At 46.4% G+C, this 22,424-nt stretch overlaps 1 protein-coding gene across 3 annotated transcripts in view; it reads right to left on the bottom strand.

Moving 5' to 3' along the window:
* Positions 1 to 22,062, bottom strand: part of lats1 (large tumor suppressor kinase 1) — a 46,641-nt gene extending 24,579 nt beyond the window's left edge. For 2 of the 3 annotated variants that reach the window (XM_070884812.1, XM_070884814.1), the window contains exons 1-4: positions 21,986 to 22,062; positions 20,063 to 20,571; positions 10,251 to 10,401; positions 4,353 to 5,944 (exon numbers count right to left, since the gene is read on the bottom strand). In XM_070884812.1, the coding sequence (XP_070740913.1) occupies positions 4,353 to 5,944; positions 10,251 to 10,401; positions 20,063 to 20,455 (2,136 nt within the window). In that variant the 5' untranslated portion in view covers positions 20,456 to 20,571; positions 21,986 to 22,062. Of the gene's footprint in view, positions 1 to 4,352; positions 5,945 to 10,250; positions 10,402 to 20,062; positions 20,572 to 21,429; positions 21,945 to 21,985 lie in introns of those variants that run through there. The other variant, XM_070884813.1, reaches the window with a different exon arrangement.
* Between the last annotated feature and the right edge of the window lie 362 nt (positions 22,063 to 22,424).

The following is a 22,424-nucleotide window of genomic DNA, read 5'->3' as shown; positions in this document are numbered from 1 at the left end:
CCACAGCGGTTAGTTCTAGAGCAAAAGTCTTCAGCATGACAGCCGGGATGTTGTTGGGGCCCATTGCCTTTGCTGTATTCAGTGCGCTCAGCCGTTTCTTTATATCACGTGAAGTGAACCAAATTGGCTGAAGACTGACTTCTGTGATGATGACCTCAGGAGGAGGCCGATGTGAATCATCCACTCGGCACTTCTGGCTGAAGATGGTTGCAAACGCTTCAGCCTTGTCTTTTGCACTCGGGCGCTGGGTTCCGCCATCATTGAGGATGGGGATATTCATGGAACCTCCTCCTCCCGTTAGTTTAATGGTCCAACAAGGTTGGACCCCACTAGTCACTGCCTGCCATTCTGAAAAGTACCCATTTACTCCTACTCTTTGCTTCCTATCTGACAACCAGTTCTCAATCCATGTCAGCACACTACCCCCAATCCCATGTGCTTTAACTTTGCACATTAATCTCTTGTGTGGGACCTTGTCAAAAGCCTTCTGAAAGTCCAAATATACCACATCAACTGGTTCTCCCTTGTCCACTCTACTGGAAACATTGAAGTAGATGATCAGCCATGATCTCATTGAATGGCAGAGCAGGCTTGAGGGGCCAAATGGCCTACTCCTGTTCTTATTTCTTATGCTCTTATGTAAATTTAATTCAGCCAATTACCACCCCATCAGTCTACTCTCAAAGATCAGCAAAGTGATTGAAGGTGTTGTTGAGCGAGCCATCAAGCCGCACGTGCTCACCAGTTTGGGATCCGCCAGGGCCACTCAGCTCAAGACCGCATTACAGCCTTGGTCCAAACATGACAAAAGAGCTGAGTTCCAGAGGTGATGTGAGAGTGACTGCCCTCATCAAGGCAGCATTTGACAGAGTGTGGCATCAAGAGGCCCTAGTAAAACTGCAGTCAATGGGAATCAGGGGGAAAACTCTCCACTGGCTGGAGTCATACCTAGCACAAGGGAAGATGCTTGTGGTGGTTGGAGCTCAATCATCTCAGCCCCAGGACATAGCTGCAGGAGTTCCTCAGGACAGTGTCCTCGGCCCAATCATCTCTAGCTGCTTCACCAATGACCTTCCCTCCATCATAAGGTCAGAAGTGGGGATGTTCGCTGATGACTGCACAGTGTTCAGTTCAGTTCCATTCACAACCCCTCAGAAAATGGAGCAGTCCATGCCCGCATGCAGCAAGACCTGGACAACCTTCAGGCTTGGGCTGATAAGTGGCAAGTAACATTCACACCACACAAGTGCCAGGCAATGACCATCTCTAACAAGAGAGTCTAACCACCACCCCATGATATTCAATGGCATTACCATCGCCAAATCCACCACCATCAACATCCTGGTGGTCACCACTGATTAGCCACATCAATACTGAGGCTACAAGAGCAGGTCAGAGGCTGGGTATTCTGCGGCGAGTGTCCCACCTCCCGACTCCCCAAAGCCTTTCCACCATCTACAAGGCACAAGTCAGGAGTGTGATGGAATACTCTGCACTTGCCTGGATGAGTGCAGCTCCAACAACACTTAAGAAGCTCGACACCATCCAGGACAAAGCAGCCCGCTTGATTGGCACCCCATCCACCACCTTCAACATTCACTCCCTCCATCACCGACGCACCGTGGCTGCAGTGTGCACCATCTACAAGATGCACTGCAGCAACTCGCCAAGGCTTCTTCGACAGTACCTCCCAAATCCGCGACCTCTACCACCTAGAGGGACATGGGCAGCAGGCGAATGTGAGCACCACCACCCCCAAGTTCCCTTCCAAGTCAGACACCATCCTGACTTGGAAATATTATCGGCCGATCCTTCATCTTTGCTGGATGAAAATTCTGGAACACCCTCCCTAACAGCACTGTGGGAGTACCTTCACCACACGGACTGCAGCGGTTCAAGGCGGCGGCTCACCACCACCTTCTCAAGGGCAATTGGGGATGGGCAATAAATGCCGGCCTTGGCAGTGATGTCCACATCCCTCACATGGAAAAAAAAATTGGCTGCCGCATTTCCTACATTACAACAGTGACTGGACTTCAAAAGTACTATTTTTAAAAATTTGTTCTGGGATGTGTGCGCCGCTGGCAAGGCCAGCATTTATTGCCCATCGCGAACCGTAGGGGCCGCAAATTCAGCCCCATTAAGTCCCCAGTCATGTCTCCGTTATAGCTACTATATTTTATTTCTCCAGTTATTAATGCTAATTCCAATTTTGCTTTGAATGCTTTCTGCACTCACATACATACCATGTAATCTGAACTTTAATTTATAGGGAGACTCAGCCTTACTCCTTTTCCATGTTTTCTCATCTGATTTTTTTTGATCTCTCTTGCCCCTTCTACAATGTTTTTATCTCCTTTTTTCTGAAACTTTCTCTACCTGTTTCTATTACAACAGTTTTAATAATTCAGTCGAGTAATCATAATTTTGAAAAGCCTTATGAGATTCCCTTTTACATTCTCTGTTCCTGCTCTACCTTCCGCAAGCATAACCTCTCATTCGCTTTTGCCTCTTGCAGCACCGTTTCCACAGCTCTGATATTCTTGCTGAGAACTGTACACAGTACTCCAACCAATGTTAATTCACCCTACTGCTTTGCAGATCCAGGATATCGCGCACCATGCGTACATTATTAGCCCAAGACCCGATCCCAACACTTGTATTCTCTTAAGTACTGTGCTACTGATTAGCATTCACTGTAGAACTAAATTTCTCAGTTGCATACCCTCTTGCAGATTCAAGCTCCCAGTCTCAGCACCGAATTCCCATTCAGACCAAATCCTCCTTCTCCTTCGCGCAAACAAATTCAGTTAACTGCTTAGCTCAAATATCCTCTCGATTCCACGCAAATTGAATTGATACATACAGGAATTCGCTAAGCTCTCGTCGCAACAGCCACAATCCAAATGGTGTTTGTTAATTAAGTTGATTTTGAAGTTAATCTACTTAATTTAACAATGCAAACAGCACAGCCCTGTCTCCAGTTACACCACCAGATATACAGTATGGAGACCAATTCGGACTTGGACTAAATTACCCCTTTACCTTGTTCAACACAAAGTGGATATGAGTGTTTTGAATGAAAAATGAAAGAAGACTGCTTGCTGGAATAAGGACACTGCAAACATAATATTCCCAGTTCGCACCTTGATCACAGTACTTTAGTCTGGGATCAAGCCCCATTGGTGACCACAGCAGTAAAGGACTAACGGCCAAGAGCACACTTATTTGCAGGGCAGCTCTGCTGGATTACAGTTTACTATATTAAATGTGGGCAAGTTTAGATCTCCTCCGCCCCTTTCCGCAAGAGAAACTGATAGAAAGAAGACTTAATTGAATTTCTTTAGCACCTTCTTTCTCAGGATGTCCCAAAGCGCTTCACAGCCATGAAGCAATTTGGAAGTGTAGTCACTGCTGTAATGTAGGAAATGTGACAGCAAGGTCCCACAAATAGAAGAGAGATAGTGATCAGATAACCCGTGCCTGGAAATCTTTACATCGACCAGATACCAGACAGAGCCTCGGTTTAACATCTCATCCGAAATACAGTGAAGCGCTGCACTGAGGTGGCACCCTAGAATATCAGCTCAAGTCTCTGCACTGGTACTTGAACCTACAATCAAGAGCAGAGAGTGCTCCCACCGAGCCCAGGCTGACACCTTGTTCCAAGCTATAGGGCAATGCTCAAAATTCATAAAGAAAGGCTTGCATTTCTATAGCGCCTTTCACGACCACCGGACATACCAAAGCGCTTTACAGCCAATGAAGTACTTTCTGAAGTGTAGTCACTGTTGTAATGTGGAAAACGTGGCAGCCAATTTACCGTACAGCAAGCTCCCACAAACAGCAATGTGACAATGACCAGATAATCTGTTTTAGTGATGTTGATTGAGGGATAAATATTGGCCAGGACACCGGGGATAACTACCCTGCTCTTCTTCAAAATAGTGCCATGGGATCTTTTTTGTCCGCCTGAGAGAGCAGACGGGACCTCGGTTTAACATCTCACCTGAAAGACGGCATCTCCGACAGTGCTGCACTCCCTCAGCACCGCACTGGAGTGTTAGCCTTGATTTTTGTGCTCAAGTCTCTGGAGTGGGACCCTTTGATTTTAATTTTCTTGTGTACATGGCTTCTTACCCAGATGGTCAGTTTTTCAGGCGTGGGGCTGGTTATCTGTCACTGACATGTTTGCGCTATAGGAGTGCCTCACTGAAAGCAGGAAGGGGAAGAGAGACCAGTCTTCCCTATTGGCTGCTCGCAGACATTGGAGGCAAACAAAAGGGTGGCCCCACCTGAAGGAAGCTCTATGTAGATGAAGTGCCTTATGGAGAGAAAAGTACACGGCTTACCCTTGACATTTCATTCTCCAGCTGCTTTTTGCGATGCAACCTCTGCTGATGTGATTTGAGCACATTCTCCACGTGCTGCTCCATGAAGAATTTGAAGGCCTGCGAGGAGTAAATCTGAATTCGCGACTCTCGCCGCTCCTCGTCCTTCTTGTTTTTCCGCACCGGGACAGGTGACGTGGTGATCTGTTTCTTTTCCTTCTCCACAGCATCAGGCCGCTCCCCGCATTCGGTGGCCCTCTCGTGCTCGTCGTCCTCGGTGCTTTGAGCCACTGGTAATACGGGCACTTTTGCGGCATGCTCGTCTTTGTTGGCTTTAGCCACGGAATCGTACGGCGGCGCAGGCTGATTCTGCTGAAGCAAGTGCTTGGGGTACGGCGGAGGCGGGGGCTGATAACTCGGAGCTTCGGCCAGGGGGGAGCCCTCGGGAACAGGGCCTGCCTGCTGCATCCAGGGCGGGTGAGTGGGCGCAAGGGCGGTCTGCAGCTCAGGCTTCTGCACGCGGATGCTCTTCACCGGCTGCAGAATGGGGGCGGGTGTAATGGCGGTCACGGTCGTGGCGGAGGGCTGGGAGTTGGAGTGAGGCTGCCGGCTGGACAGGAGGTGGTTGTTGAAGGAATTGGAGCGGACAGGCGGGTTCAGGTTTTGCGGCGGGTGCCAGTTGGACATCTCCGGGCCGCCGCCGCAAGACTGGGGCTGAGACGGAGGTGGCTGCGGCCACGAAGACGCAATCGCCGGTGCGCTGAGGTTGTACAGATCCATGTTCTGGCTGTTTCTGTTCGGCACCATGACAGACTGCGAGACATTTCCGTTCAGGTTGCTGCTGTAGGCGGACGCAGCAGTCCCGCCTGCTTGCATCTGAAGGGCACTGGGGCTCTGCCGGCTAGACTGGGAGTGCGGGTACAGCGGTGGCTGACGACTCACTGCGTTCCCTCCCATGACGTTTTGGTGTGGCACAAAGTGTCCACCTATGGAGCCGTCTGGTTGCGCCGATCCATTCTGGTGTCCGGTTCTGCCCGCTGGGTAGTTGTATTTACTGCAGGCGGCGTTTTGCATGATAATGGGTTGCCTACCCAGCGGAATGGGGCTGATCCCTCTCTGGCTTTGGGGTGGCGCATTCATCATCGCGCCAGCGCCGAGGTTGGCCGGCGGGAACCCATCCTGCCAGGCTCCTTGCGGCACAGGCGATATCCGCGTGATCATGTACTCCATGTTTCCAGAGAAACGCTTCGGCTGCTGGCTCCCCTCCCAAGAGGGAGGGGGAGGGGTGGTGCCACGCGGGGGAGGGGTCTGTCCTCTGGGTGGAGGTGGCGGCGGGGTTACACTCCTCACTGGAAGCGGAGGCGGAGGGTTTGCTCTCTGAGAGGTCACTGCACCCAAAGGTCCCTGGCCGCTCCCCGGATGGCTCTGTGTGTACGCAGTTATTCCAGAACCTGAAGACAACGGCCGGCCAATTTCTACCTGAGAGACAGGGCTGTCTGCTCGGTATCCCACGCCCTCCATCAGCGATGGGCCGTGTCGCTGTGCAACCAAAGATTCTTTTGAACCCTTCCAGCTGGGCCTCCGGTTAATTGTTTGCTGAACTGTGCTGGATCCTGAAGGAAGAAAAACAAAACAATGATAATGTAACGTAACAACAGTAATTTAAAGAAGAAATCATTTTGTCAGATTAGATAACATTTTGCAGAATAGGGTAAATGTGACAATGATTATTACTCCTTCCATATTAAATTGTCAGTTAGCTTCACAATACTGTAATATACTTTTCACTTCCATTCTCTGATGAATACCAGTTCACCAAGTGAGGAGAATCATAACTGGGAAATACTCTGGGCCCCAAATGTCAAAAGCAAGCATTCCAAAGTGATGTGCAGTACAGCAGAGTAAGGCTTTGTCTAATTAAAAAGTCTTATCCTTGATTTTAAATCCTTTTATGACCCTCGTCAGTCCCGATCTCTGTAACCTCTTCCAGCTCTACTGCACTCCAAGATCTCTGCGCTCCTCCAATTCTGGCCTCTTGCACATTCCCGATTTTTATCGCTCCCCTATTGGTGGCCCCAAGCTCTGGAATTCCCCATATTAAACCTCTCCGCCTCTCTTTCCTCCTTTAAGATGCTCCTTAAATTCTACATCCTTGAACAAGCTTTTGCTTGCCTGCCCTAATGTCTCCTTGTGTGGTTCGGTGTCAAATTCTGTTTGATAACGCTCCTGTGAAGCACCTTGGGATGTTTTACTGCATTAAAGGCGCTATATAAATGCAAGTCATTGTTGTTGTCTACTTTGTTTAAATAATATACCGTAACATCACAACATTGTTAAAATGTTCAACTTCTCAGACTAGCAACTGTGTGTGAAAGACTGCTAAATTATTGCTAGCTTAGGCTCAACTATGAGCAGCTCCCCTAGGATTCCACACTATTCATGGCCAACATCTGTGCCAACCCCCAATTCTGCTGCACGAGAATTTAAATTCTGAAGCAAATTTATCAAGGATTTATGGTGTCTCAATAAGATAATTATTTTTAAAATATATGAGCAAAAATATGCTAGATTGGTATTTTAAAGTGCTTAGCCTTTAGCCCCCCCAAGTGCTGCTCACAGCAACTGTTTGATAACATCTAGCTCTCACCCCGAACTTCTCACAAAGCTATGGTGAGGCGAGACAGCTCAGTAAACACCTGATGTAAATAAAGCTTTGCAAAAATGAAAATGTTGGAAATATGAATTGAAAAGCAAGATGCTGGAAATGAACATCTGGTTCTTCGAAAATTTCAGAACTGAGATTGATCGGCATGGGTAGGAAGGGTTACGGAAGCAAGGCTGGTAGAACGAATTAAGACAAGCATCAGCCATGATCTCAGTGAATGGCAGAATTGGCTCGAGGGCTGAATGGCTTCCTCCTGCTTTTATGTTCTGTTTACAGATCATTAAATCATTCACCGTCTCTGTGGAGTCAGCATTGCTAACTCTACCCGGACTACCCTGATCATTAGCAGTTTAGTACTATGGATGCATACCCAATAGGAAGTAGACTTTAAACTTGGGAGAGAGACTTTCACCCCATCAGCTTGTACTGTCATGCCAGAGGTGCAGACACATGGGAAGCCTTCAGACACTAGGTTAAAATTCAAACAGACAAACTAGGAAATGCATTGGAGCTAACCCACTCCAGCACCCAATGTCCCTGTTGGAAGTTTAGTCATTGCAATAGCAGTGTTTAATATCTGGGAAATAAATCATTTAAAACAGACAGCTGGAGAGAAATCAACTGGCCAAAGATGAAATGCCTGTAGTTAAACTGATTTCGTCCCCAGTTCTGCACTCTCCTCTACAGCTCAACTGCCTCCAGGTACCAATAAGCTTTGTACAAATCATAGGAGCTGCACTTGCTTCATGGAGAGAAAGAATTTACCATGAAGATCTCCAACATGCTCAGACAACATCTTTACATAGAGAGTTCAACCTCAGCAGGGAAATTCCAGTTAAATAAACACAAATGACTGAAGCATTATGGAGTCATCCTGCGGAGGGGGAAAAGGATTCCACAACAGTTAAATATATCTTGGCTTTTAAGTACTGGATTGGATCATTTTAGAACACAACTGGCCAATATATGTCTGGATATTTTGTATTTTCAGTCCTACCCTTGAATAGAAACCTAATGAACATTACTTCTAACTAGTGGGCTGAGGATTGTGTAGATGCTAAGGTTCAGTGTACCAGACAAAATGCTACGGTCTCTTGCCTTCCGAGGCTGCACCATGTGGTTCAAGCATAGGAGACCCACTAGTATGTTAAAAGGATTTTTTTTTTAAGCAGATTGCTGCTGTTCAGGATTTGAAGTGCAGCACTGATGCTGAACCTACAACTGAGCTTCTGACCAGATGCTTAAGGCCAAATCGATCTGTACAAATGCACTTGGGAGTCTTGAGTTGGGCAGGCGGACAATGTGGCTCGCCCAACAGAGCAGGTTGAGTGTGGTCAGTGCTTCAATGCTGGGGATGTTGATCTGATCAAGTACACTGACGTTGGTGCGTCTATCCTCCCTGGGGATTTTCAGAATCTTGTGGAGGCATCATTGGTGGTATTTCTCCAGCGATTTGAGGTATCTGCTGTATATGGTCCACGTCTCTGAGCCATAGAGGAGGGCGGGTATCACTACAGCCCTGTAGATCATAATTGATGCCAGATTTGAGGGCCATCTCATGCTCAACAAACTCCCCGCTGGAGTGGAACTAAATTATAGAACCAGTGGGAACCTGTTCAACCTTCGTCGCCTCCAGGCTAGATCCAAGACCGTCCCATCCTCGGTCGTCGAGCTATAGTACACGGACGACGCTTGCGTCTGCGCACATTCAGAGGCTGTAATATCTCCAAGTTTGCAGATGACATGATGCTGGGTGGCAGTGTGAGCTGTGAGGAGGATGCTAATAGGCTGCAGGGGGACTTGAACATGTTAGGTGAGTGGGCAAATGCATGGCAGATGCAGTATAATGTGGATAAATGAGAGGTTATCCACTTTGGTGGCAAAAACAGGAAGGCATATTATTTGAATGGTGACAGATTAGTAAAAGGGGAGATGCAACAAGACCTGGGTGTCATGGTACATCAGTCATTGAAAGTAGGCATGCAGGTACAGCAGGCGGTGAAGGCGGCAAATGACATGTTGGCCTTCATAGCGAGGGGATTTGAGTTTAGGAGCAGGGAGGTTTTGATTTAGTTGTACAGGGCCTTGGTGAGACCACACCTTGAGTATTGTGTGCAGTTTTGGTCTCCTAATCTGAGGAAGGACATTCTTACTATTGAGGGAGTGCAGCGAAGGTTCACCAGACTGATTACCGGGATGGTAGGACTGACATATGAAGAAAGACTGGATCGACTAGGCTTATATTCACTGGAATTTAGAAGAATGACCGGGGATCTCATAGAAGCATATAAAATTCTGACGGGATTGGACAGGTTAGATGCAGGAAGAATGTTCCTGATGTTGGGGAAGTCCAGAACCAGGGGTCACAGTCTAAGGATAAGGGGTAAGCCATATAGGATCGAGATGAGGAGAAACTTTTTCACCCAGAGAATTGTGAACCTGTGGAATTCTCTGCCACAGAAAGTTGTTCAGTCCAGTTCGTTGGATATATTCAAAAGAGAGTTAGATGTGGCCCTTACGGTTAAAGGGATCAAGGGGTATGGAGAGAACGCAGGAGTGGGGTACTGAAGTTGCATGATCAGCCATGATCATATTCAATGGTGGTGCAGGCTCAAAGGGCTGAATGGCCTACTCCTGCACCTATTTTCTATATTTCTATGAAAAGCAGCATTTTTTTCTTTGTTCCTGGGATGTGGGCGTCGGTGGCAAGGCCCAGCATTTATTGTCCATCCCCAATTGCCCTCGAGAAGGTGGCGGTGAGCCACCTTCTTGATCCAGTGCAGTCCCGTGTGGTGAAGGTGCTCCCAGTGTTGTTAGGGAGGGAGTTCCAGGATTTTGAACCAGTGACGATAAAGGAACAGCGATGATAAAGGAACAGCGATATATTTCCAAGTCAGGATGGTGTGTGACTTGGAGGGGAACTTGGAGGTGATGGTGCTCCCATGCACCTGCTGCCCTGTCCCTACAATAGCCCAGTAAAGTAAGTGACAAGATGCTGTTCAAATCCAACACCGTGGAAATGTTAATAAGCATCCCTACTATATACAAAAGCAATGTTGACGAGTGGGAGAAATACAAGTCCTAATCATAGTGACTCCTTAAAATCGTCCGAAAATTGGACACATGCAAAAGGATACTGTTGCCACAACAGGAATCGATAGCCAAGTGCGTGAAGAGAAACCGAGACAGAGGCACAAATGATATATTAGCGCTGAATAAGTTAGAGGCTCCGTAATATTTCAAGCAAGGAATACCTGCTGTTTTCATGCTTGCATTCACCGGTCTTGCGGCTGCAGCGGCCATCTGCTCTCGCCGTGTATCCTGGTAGCTCATCTTACTGATGTATTCAATCGCAGCCTCTATACTGCGGCTGTTAGTCTGCTTGAGAGCTCGAACTACCATGTCCTACAAATGATCAAATGCAGTTAGTAAAGTACACATTTCATCTAAAACAACATTAGGTTTCTTAACAGTAATAAAACCAGTAAAACACTTCACGTCACCAGTGATTTTACTAATAGATAAAAAATTTAAATATTTAGTATTCAGTTCCACGGATACAAGAAATAAAAAGTACAAATAGCAATAGCAATCACTGCCCATAGCTCAGATTCTCACACGGCACTTCATTTTTTAATAAATGAAGTTTGACCTTCCCATCTTTTTGCATCACTACATTTTGGTCACAAAAATTCTCAGAAACCCACTCACTTCTTTCACAAACTTCACAGGATTCAACATAGTTTGCTACACAAGATATCGTTTGTGCGTTTGTGAATGGAGCCACCACAAGATCACACACAAAGAATTACAAAGATAAGTACAGGTGAGGGAGACCATTCGGCCCATTTGCATCACCCTTCCACAGAAATCAGTAAACTGTCCCCAAGTGCCTGTTGACTGACTCATGGCCCCTACCCAGAGACCATTCCAGGTATTAAATGCTGTGAAAAGAACTGCTTCCTGAGATCAGTACTGAATTTTAATCTCAACAGTTGAAGCCTGTATCCCTTTATCTTGCAGTCATGGTCTTTGAAATATTGCTCAGAATTAACTGTATCTGTTCCAGTCAGTGCCTTATATACCTCGAGGAAGTTCATTCTCATTCAGCTTAAATTAAAAAAGAAAAGGACGACTTGCATTTAAATAGTGCCTTTCACAACCACCAGAGCTTTACAGCCAATGAAGTACTTTTGAAGTGTAGTCACTGTTGTAATGTAGGAAACGTGATACCTAATTTGCTGCTCGGTCATGACTAGGCATAGTCAGTGTTAATATCACCCCCAGATTTGTTGCAACCTCTTTCGTAGCCAGTTTGATACATTTTATTCGGAGAACACGCTCTGCCCGCTATTTTCCTCCAGCGTGCAAAACCGTGCTCTTATCTGCATTGAATTTCACCCGCCACTGTTCTGCCCACGTACAAACACTGCCCAGATTCATTCATTCCTTTGCTGCTTTGGAAGGATTTACTGCCCCTAATTTAGTATCAACTGTGAATTTGATGAACTGGTGTTTCTGAATCTAGATCATGTAGATGAGAAACAGGGACCAATTTCTTATCCACACCTTGGTTTCACCAAGGATTCCTCGAGATTGTGCTGCAGTCTTTATTGTGGAAACACTGACCAAGGTGCCTGCAAGTTCAATTGTTTGATATTTTTTGATGCACGAGCACTCAGGATGTCACCTCCTCAGAATGTCAATGAGACAGGATCTGCCAATTCGAACTTCAATTATCCAAAAATAGACTCAAGTAAAAGTGGAAAAGAGGAGATATTTCGGCAATATTTTCAAGGGCTACTTTTAAGATCAGTATGGTTTAAATCTAAGAAAAGAGGCAGTACGGGATCTAGTCCTAGGAAAGACTTTCATTTCTATAGCACCTTTCATGACCATTGAATGTCCCAAAGTGCTTTACAGCCAATGAAGTACTTTTGGAGTGTAGTCACTGTTATAATGTAGGAAACACTTCAGCCAATTTTCGCACAGCAAGCTCCCACAAACAGCAATGTGAAAATGACCAGGTAATCTGTTTGTTATGTTTGATTGCAGGATAAATATTGGCCCCAGGACATCAGGGATAATTCCCCTGCTCTTCTTCAAAATAGTGCCATGGGATCTTTTACGTCCACCTGAGAGCAAGTTCATCCAAAAGACGCACCTCCGACAGTGCAGCACCCCCTCAGCACTGCACTGGAGCGTCAGCCTGAATTACGTGCTCAAGTCTGTGGAGTGGGATTTGAACCCACAACCACCTTCTTCTTCCTTTGGATATCCAGGCCAAAGCTTCCAGTGGAACAGCTCCACAGTCGCATGATGGGGAGGCTTTAATCTTCCACCTATGGAGAAGGTGGCAGCATCTACCATGACCAGCTCTGAGGCGGTTGATGGTTGTCCACTATTTGCAAGGAAGGTTTGATCCTTCGGATTGTACTGTGGGATCCTCTATAAGGAATCCATGCCGTATGTCACAGTTCTTCCAAGCATTTCGCCATCAAGACTGAGGGGAGGTCGCTGAAGGGCTTTGGCGACGGTCCAAAATGGCTTTCTAGATTCGAGACGGGTTGACGGTAGGTTGTTCAAGTCGGCCTGGATCGGCATATCTTTGCTGGTGCAATAGCAGCGGCAGGTCGGGGCCATAAAAAAAAAGAGTGGCAAGCGGCGGCCATGGGCAGCGTGGAGGCCCCGACCTGCGAGGGAACATCAGCGGCAGGTTGGGGCCATAAAAGGAGCAGCGGCGGCCATGGGCAGAGTGGAAGCATGCCACTACAAGGTACAACGCGAGCTGGTGCAGGAGGGCGACGGCTGTGAAGAGTGAAGTCATCAAGGTCCAGATCGGTGATTGGAGCGTGGGCAGATACAGTAGGAGCGGCGAGAGACTGTGGAGGGATGTGATCGGGGTCCAGGGGAGGCGTGAGTTCGGGGCCAGGGGCAGCACAGGCCAGCCCACACTGCGATATGTGTGCGCACTAGATCCATGCAGCAGAGCTGGTCTCCAGTCGTCTTGGTTAATCCTTGCCACTGGACCAAGACCTAGCTCTGTCAAGCCCGTGTGGTGGCTGGTGTGCAACGGCCACCACATGTTAAAAAAATCCACGCACAGGCATCTTCCACCCTTCAAGATGTAGTTCAGGTCCAGAACTTGTCCTTTTTTGGCGTGGACTGCCTATGATGATGATTGTTGTATTCTCTGGAGACTGAATATTCGCGTGTAGGTGCGGTGGTGCGATGTTTGCAATCACGGGCGGCCAAGGAGTTGGCACCGATAAAAGCGTACCGGTGATAATTCTCATAGTAGAATTCAGGTGGATATCAACGGATTTGACAGCCATGCCGGAGCGCAGTACTCCGCTGCAGAGTACACCGGGGCGAGTGCTGCCGTATGGAGGGTTTGAGCGTCTGCTCCCCATGTTTATCCGGCGAGTTTCTGGATCAAGTTGACCCTACTCTTTAGTTTCTACCCAAGGTTCTGGAAATATTGTCTATATGGCAGGGTGCGATCAAGCATGACTCCTAAATAGGAGGGTTTTCTGGCATGGTTTACCTCTGTGCCGCAAAAGGAGACTTTCAAAGCTGACTCAGAGGCGAGAGTGCTGCTAACTGAGCTACAGCTCACAGTGTCAGCTGTGGTAAGTAGGAACTGTAAGGGTGGCGAATGTGTTGAAAACACTGACCATTGAATAATTATGAAATAAAAATTGAAACAGTCAAAGACTGGAAAAAGCTATGTAATTGAGATAAAAAGGGAACTAGACCGGATAAACCTGACTGAAAAGTTGGCAAAGAGTGCACAAAAAATGGGAAATGTTCAAACAGGAGATGATTAGGGCACAGACTAGCTGAAGTTCCTTGGATTGGTACAGAAATTAAAATGAGCTTTTAAAAAAGGTAAATAACACAAAGGAAAATCAAACAGAATATAGAAAATTGAAGCAAAAAAAAGATTACAATGGGCAAGAAATCTTGTGGATGGAAAAAGGCTGAGAGGGTGTGAAGAAACAGAAAACCTATTTCTTCTGGTGGGGGAACCCGGAACAAGGAGACAAGGTCTTAAAATGAGTTCGGTCAATTAGGAGTGTAATCAGGAAGCACCTTTTCACAGAAGGTCTAGTGGAAATGTGTAACGCTCTTCCCCAAAAGGTTGCGGATCAATTGAAATGTTCAAGATTATGAGCGACAGATTTCTGTACGGTCATGGTATCAAGAGATATAGATCAACTCCAGTTAAATGGAGTGAAGATACAGATTAGCCATGATCTCATTGAATGGTGGAACATGTTTGAGGGGCTGAATGGCCTACTACTGTTCCTATGTTCGTCATCCAAAAACGTAGTTAGGCGAGTTCGAATAGCAGTGTTCTTTGCTTCAGAATTTTTGAACTAAATGCAACTTTGACTAACCTAAACCCCACAATGAGTTTTTAAAAATTCTTCCACAAGCTGACCAGTAGGTTCTTGGCACAGGAATTCAAACATCTATACTTCCATTAGTCTTGAACAATTTATGGGCTCACAGTAGATATTCTCGAAGAATCAGCATCACTCTCGTGAGCAGACCCCACCCCAAGTTCCTGCAATTATTCAGTATGTTCCACAGGTCAGTGTCAGACCAAATTAAGGCAACCATTTATTAAAGAAACCATTTTAAACATGTTCTCTCGGTCAGACAAATTGCAAATAACCAAAGAGAGCGCATTATCTGTCCAATATACGAGGGTGGCCAAATATCATAACAGTAAGACCCGTCAAGTATGTACAGGATATTACAATCCCACACATGCAACCAGATGCATTTTCCTACCTTGTAGGAAGGTGGACTGATAAGCACCGTAGTAAGAAAAGATCTACAAACTGAAGATATATTTAATGTAAAATAAACTAATTAATTTCCTAGACTGTAGACATTAATTTCCTCTTACTCCTTGTAACAAAACAAAATACACAACCATCCCTCTGTTACAAGGTAAACTTACATACAAGTTAGCAGTCATTGAACAAACTGAACCCTAAACAAGAGGACACAATCTTAAAATGAGAGTTATCGGAAAGCATCTTTTCACAGAAAGGCTAGTGGAAATGTGTAGCGTTCTTCCCCAGAATCATAGAAAGTTACTCACTTTTGACAAGGTCCCACACAAGAGATTGGTGTGCAAAATCAAAGCACATGGTATTGGGGGTAATATACTGATGTGGATAGAGAACTGGTTGGCAGACAGGAAGCAGAGAGTCGGGATAAACGGGTCCTTTTCAGAATGGCAGGCAGTGACTATTGGAGTGCCGCAGGGCTCAGTGCTGGGACCCCAGCTTTTTACAATATACATCAATGATTTGCATTAAGGATTTGAGTGTAATATCTCCAAGTTTGCAGATGACACTAAACTGGATGGCGGTGTGAGCTGTGAGGGGGACGCTAAGAGTTTGCAGGGTGACTTAGACAGGTTAGGTGAGTGGGCAAATGCATGGCAGATGCAGTATAATGTGGATAAATGAGAGGTTATCCACTTTGGGGGCAAAAACGCAAAGACAGATTATCTGAACGGTGGCAGATTAGGAAAAGGGAGGTGCAACGAGACCTGGGTGTCATGGTACATCAGTCATTGAAAGTTGGCATACAGGTACAACAGGCAGTGAAGAAGGCAAATGGTATGTTGGCCTACATAGCTAGGAGATTTGAGTATAGGAGCAGGGAGGTCTTACTGCAGTTGTACATGGCCTTGGTGAGACCTCAACTGGAATATTGTGCTCAGTCCTAATCTGAGGAAGGACATTCTTGCTATTGAGGGAGTGCAGCGAAGTTTCACCAGACTGATTCCCGGGATGGCTGGACTGACATATGGAGGAAAGACTGGATCAACTGGGCCTTTATTCACTGGAGTTTAGAAGGATGAGAGGGGATCTCATAGAAACAAACAAGATTCTGACGGGACTGGACAGGTTAGATGCGGGTAGATTATTCCCGATGTTGGGGAAGTCCAGAACCAGGGGACACAGTCTTAGGATAAGGGGTAGGCCATTTAGGACTGAGATGAGGAGAAACTTCTTCACTCAGAGAGTTGGTAACCTGTGGAATTCCCTGCCGCAGAGAGTTGTTAATGCCAGTTCATTGAATATATTCAAGAGGGAGTTAGATATGGCCCTTACGGCTAAGGGGATCAAGGGGTATGGAGAGAAAGCAGGAAAGGGGTACTGAGGGAATGATCAGCCATGATCGTATCGAATGGTGGTGCAGACTCGAAGGGCCGAATGGCCTACTCCTGCACCTATTTTCTATGTTTCTAGGAGGCCATTTGGCCCATTGTGTCTGTGCTGATCAAAAAAAGTGTTACCCAGCCTAATCCCAGCTTCCAGCACTAGGTCTGTAGCCCTGTAGGTCACGGCTCTAAGTGCATTTCCAAGTACTTTTTTAAATGTGGTGAGGTTTTCTGCCTCCATCACCCTTTCAGGCAGTGAGTTCCAGACTCCCACCACCCTCTGGGTGAAGAAATGTCTCGTCTCCCCTCTAATCCTTCTACCAACTATTTTAAATCTGTGCCCCCCCCCCCCCCCGTTATTGACCCCTCTGCTAAGCGAAACAGGCCCTTCCTATCCACTCTATCTGGGCCCCTCATAATTTTATACATCTCAATTCAATCTCCCCTCAGCCTCCGCTGTTCCAAGAAAAACAACCCCAGCCTATCTAATCTTTCCTCACAGCTAAAATGTTCCCGTCTTGGCAACATCCTCATAAATCTCCTCTGCGCTCTTTCTAGTGCACATCTTTCCTGTAATGTGACGACCAGAACTGCATGCAGTACTCCAGCTGTGGCCTAACTATTGTGGCTGTGAATCCTGGGTCAGCTGAAATTTTCAAGACCAAGAACGATAGATTTTTGTTAGATAATGGTACCAAGGGATTATGGACCAAATTCAGGTAAAAGGAATTAAGATACAGATCAGCAATGATCTAATTGAAGGTGGAGCAGGCTCAAAAAGGCTGTATGGCCTCCTCCTGTGCTCATCAGTCTACCTTCTGACAAGGTGGGAAAATGCACCTGGTTGCATGTGTGGGATTGTAGTATAGGTATCCTGTACACACGATGGGTCTTATTGTTATGAGATTTGGACACCCTCGTATATTGGGCACATAATGTGCTCTCTTTGCGCACTGACTCTGCTGGTCAGCTAATAGAGGAATTTTAAAAACGCTATGATGATTGAGGTTAGTCAATGCTGCATTTAGTTCAAAAATTATGAACGCTGCTAACCCAACTTTTCACTTGTAGGCAATATGCATTAATGTCTCAGCCTGAAGCCTCTCTCAACCATCTCTGCTTGATTAAAAAGCAAGATCCTTCTGTCTCTCTCGACTATTTATAACGACTTCCCCAGAAAGGAATCAAGACAAAGACTGACTTCTGATCACTACCTCAGCCAAGCCACCAAAGTTACTGTCTCGAATGGGCGCCATCTCCCCCAAGTCAGCCAGGCGTGAGCACTCAACAACTGCATTGTCCATTCAGCCAATCCCCTCCCCAGTGCATTGAATGAAAAGCATTAAATGTGCAAACTGCACTGGGGTGCGCTCAAATGGTGTTCCATCATCTCATGATTTGATGTGATAGCAAAATCATGAAACAAAACTCAAATCCTTCCACGGGTAAAAATAAAATCTCAAACGGTTACGCAAGTCTACTCAATGTTATGCCCATTTACATCACTCGGAATTACAAGGAGCTCAGCAATTAACCGTACGGCCAATTATTACAAATGCTAACCCATTCTCCAAGTTCCTGGTTAAATGTGTATTCAGGATGTTCCATAGTACAGGTAGAGCGTCCGAAATCCAGCATTCTAAAAACCGGAATGTTCCGAAAACAGGACATTGTGCAGGTCGCACGAGTCGACATCCGTAATCCGGAAATACGTTCCGAAAACAGGACTATTTTTTTAAATGGCGACCTTCATCATGCTCCAGATCTAGTGTTTCGACATTATTTCCCATTTCGTATGCCTCTTAAGGTCACTTCTCAGTTGCCTCAATGTTGAATGCCTCGATCTCCAGCAATTTCAAGTTATATTGCCATTTTTTTTTAATTCATTCATGCAGCGGATTCGGGACATGCCTCCGAAATCCGGAAAAACCCGAAACTCGGCCCAGGGATTTCTGGATTCAGGATGCCGGATTTCTGTTCCGAAAGCCGGAAAACCCCAAAAACCAGAATGGCCTCGGTCCCGAGGTTTCCGGATTTCGGAGGTTGTACCTGTAACAGGTTGGTGTCACACTGAATAAAGCCCAACTCATTAAAGAAACAATTTTAAACAGTTGTGCAGACTAATAGAAAATAACCGTACTCCATTTGTATTTTAGCGCAATCTGACCTATAGATCGAATAAATTATAACACCAACAGGCTCGATAATAAGTCTAATTAAATCATTAACTTATTACCCGTCTTAAAATCTGCTTCGAAGGCCTGCTAACATTTGGAATTTAAAAGGCCACTTTTTACTATTCAGTCAGTTATAGGCGGTCCCTCGAAACGAGGATGACTTGCTTCCACGCCAAAAAAGGATGAGTTCACAGGTGTTTCAATGAAGGACCCGAACTACATCCTCAAGGGTGGAAGACACCTGTGCGTGGATTTTTTTCACGTGTGGTGACCATTGCACACCAGCCACCACACGGGTTTGACAGAGCTAGGTCTAGTGACAAGGATTACCCAACTATTGGAGTGTTATCAGCTCCCAAACATGCACCTAATGACCTTGTTCAGGAGACAACAACTTCTCTTGGGTCTCTGGATACACCATCAGAACAAATTTTCTGTGACTCAAGTTAACCTGTACAAGTACCACTGCAAACTTCACGTGAAGGCAGGAGAGCGTTAGAGAGTAAACTTTTGCCTCACTTTCCCAAAAGCAGATCATAGAGGTTGCAGCAGAAAATGCCTCAAGGCATTTGACTTTGACTAGATGAGTCTTGGGAGAATGGTACTTCAGAGACCAGAAAGCTGCATGATCTGCTTTCCGTTGATTTTGTTTGATGCTGTTGCTCCAGTCGAATTCCACTGGATGCTGGAGACTCAGAATTTCCATCAATCTGGCACAGTTTGCCCAGCAGCACCTCCCAATATCGATGAAAATAGAGTTCCATGATGCTGAAAGGTCTTGATTTTAACTGCAGGGAACACCATTGTCTTCAGTCAATGACATTCACCTAATGCAAACATGCCTTCAGATTACTAACCGTGCGCTTTTCATATACCGATAGTACATATTGGGCCAAATCTTGCTGGAATGAGGCCTCTTGCCACGTATGCCATTAGTTAGACTTTTTTCTACATGCTACAGCTTGAAATTTGTTTGCGGCACAACTTGCTGGAAGTGCACACTGATACGATACAGCAAGGGCATCTGGAACTTAATGAATGGCAGGACCAACAGTCTATCTCTTTAACCAATGAGATTTAAGGATTGAGAAAGAAACAGGAACGACAGGGAAGGAAATCGGGTGAATTAGAGACAAATCAGGTACAGAAAGAGAAACAGAGAGAGCGAAAGAAGGACTGGATTACGAGAGAAAAAAGAAGCACAAAGGAAAAGTAAGAAAAGAATGTTTTAAAAAAAAAATCGAGGACAATTAACTAGAGATAGGACAGTTTAAATTGTTCCCTTTCGGAGCTAGAGGTTGACGAGTACTAAATTGTTAACATGTCGTTAAAAGAATGCTTACGCTCTTAATTGCCAGCCCCGACATTCTCTGGCATGTTAATGGGCAAATCCAGCAAGTTCTTAAATAAATAGCAGGCAGTCCAAGGGCGAGATGCTGCCTGTGCGAAGCAAAGACCGGAGGGGCATAAATTGACCAGCAAGATTCGCAGCTCATGGAATATCTCTCAATCTGAACTTGCTGGCCGATTTGTGCATTAATAACACAAGCGTCATTAACAGTTATTTTTCCAGTAAGATTCAGCCCATTATGATGCAAGTTTTAAAATAGAAATTGGCAAACTGTAAAGCATTTGCAATATAGCTTGCACAGCCGAAAAGTATTGAATCCACGTGCTCCACTTAAATAGCCCTCACCTCGTCAAAGCCTGCAGTCACTAGGTCCTGTAACATCTGCTTGTTTACATCTGCGGATCCATGGACTGACGAACTGTACTCATTTGAAAATGGTAGCAAGGAATTCCGGATCTCCTGCAGGGCTTTTTGGTAAGTTACAAATTTAAGAGCATTGCGTCCTTGCTGTCTTGAATCTTCTGCGCCCAGTTTCATCATACTTTGATCAGTGTTCCCAGCATCTCCTGATGGTTTGGGCAAATGCCTGAGACTCTCCCGGATTTCCTGCAACATCTGCCGGCTGCTCCCAGAAAAGTTGCTGGCAGGGAATGTTTTTGGCCTCATTTGTCTATGTCCATCAGGCTTCTCCCCCCTCTTCATGAAAATGTCAGACAAAACCAACCACTCTTGGCTCATTTACATAGGCTGAAATTCTAGCAGAGTACAGGCTCGTGCGTTAGATATCCAAGAATATCAGCTGCAGTGTTGTTGCTCTGCTCATCTATGTAGTGGCAAGATCCAGTTACCTGTAACTAAAAAGAAAACTGGCATTAAAGTGTGACAAACTAATCCCAACAAAGTTATCACACAAATGTTTACCATACAAAGCAGTAAGCAACTATCTGACAGTTATAGACTCAACTAATAAGTGCAAAGCCAAAAGGCCATGCTCATTGCTAAACAAATATTACATTACGATTCCTAGCTGCCAACAAATTCACACTTCCTCTCCTGAGGTGAGTGTCTCTTGCTCAGACATATTGCAACGGGTGACCTGCCCGAGTAGCCTAATATTCCACCCTGCATCTTAAGTGTTTTGGGAGGGGGAAAAGAGGTCGGGTCAATCCTTTCCACACAATCATATTTTCTAGCAGGGGTTATTGCATAGCAATTGGGAGTAGAATCATAGAAATCTACAATGCAGAAAGAGGCCATTTGGCCCATCCTGTCTGTGCCAGCCGAAAGAGCTATCAAATCTAATCCCACTTTCATGCACTTGGTCTATAGCCTTGTAGGTTACGGCACTTCAAGTGCGTAGCCAAGTACTTTAATGTGATGAGGGTTTCTGCCTCCATCACTCTTTAGGCACCAAGTTCCAGACCCCCACCACCCTCTGGGTGAAGAATTTCTCAACTCCCCTCTAATCCTACTAACCAAAATTACTTTAAATCTATGTCCCCCTGGTTATTGACTTATTTGCTAAGGGAAATAGGTCCTTCCTATCCACTTTACCTAGGCCCCTCAATTAAATCTCCCCTCGGCCTCCTTTGTTCCAAAGAGGGCAACCCCAGACTAGCCAACCTTTCCTCAGAGCTAAACCTCCCCAACCCTGGCAACAACCTCGTAAATCTCCCGAGTAGAAACGTTGACTTCCCCCCACCCCACCTCACCTCCTATGTAACCCCAGAACCCGGAGGCCAACTTGAAGCTTGCTTCTTCTGCTGAGGATCAAGTAACGCAGCACAGGTCAGGGATTCAATCCCCGCCTGCAGTGAGGCCATCCTGTGCGGGACAACTCGCCGCTGGCAGCAGTTTACGAGAGAAATGTGCAGGAAGGTTGGGCTATCAGAATGATACCACCTGGCTGGGGCTTTATATATAGAATATATATATATTATATATCAATAAAGCAAACTGCAGGCGCAGATCTTTCATTAGCAATGCCTCTCCCGCACATGTTGTCCAGCACACACCCAGAACGACAATGAATGTAAAACAACAAAGGCCCGAGAGCTGGGCTGTGCGGAGGGAGGGAGCAGCGAGGCCCGGCCCGGGGCCGCCATTTTAGCCTCGGCTCCTGCTGCCAACTCACCGCACCGCCCACCAATGGCGGCCCGGCCCTCGCCGCTCCGGCCGGGTGGAGGAAGGCGAGTGCCGTGCCGCGTCGTGCCGCCCTCCGGGCCCAGTCCCCCCCACTCTCTCTCTCTCTCTCCCTCCCCCGCTCACCCCGTGCACCAGCCGCCGCCCCCGCAATGGCCGATTCTCCGCTCCCGCTCCGCTCGCCACCGCCGCCGCCGCTCCTCTCGCGAGATCTCCAGCCGGCCCGGGCTCCACCTGCTTCTAGCGCCCCCTCCGGCCGGGAGGAGTGAGTGCCCGCTCTGCTCAACCTCCCAAACCCCGCACCTGCACAGGTAACACTGGCCTGTTGCACACTATCCGGGTAAAGGGAGAGCATTATACGTGCCTGCTTACAGTCAGTGTTTTATATACACTGCATAATACTGCATTGTCGGAGGTGCCGTGCTTCTGCTAAAAAGAAAAAGAATTGCATTTATACAGCGCTTCACAGCCAATGAAGTACTTTTTTTGAAGTGCAGTCACTTTTGTAATGTAGGATAGGTACAGTAGGAGTGACGATGTCGGGGAGAAGGAGCGGCAAGAGTTC

This window comes from Pristiophorus japonicus, chromosome 7 (genome assembly GCF_044704955.1).
Source record: "Pristiophorus japonicus isolate sPriJap1 chromosome 7, sPriJap1.hap1, whole genome shotgun sequence".
NCBI lineage: Eukaryota > Metazoa > Chordata > Chondrichthyes > Pristiophoridae > Pristiophorus > Pristiophorus japonicus.
This window is presented reverse-complemented; position numbering and strand designations above follow the sequence as displayed.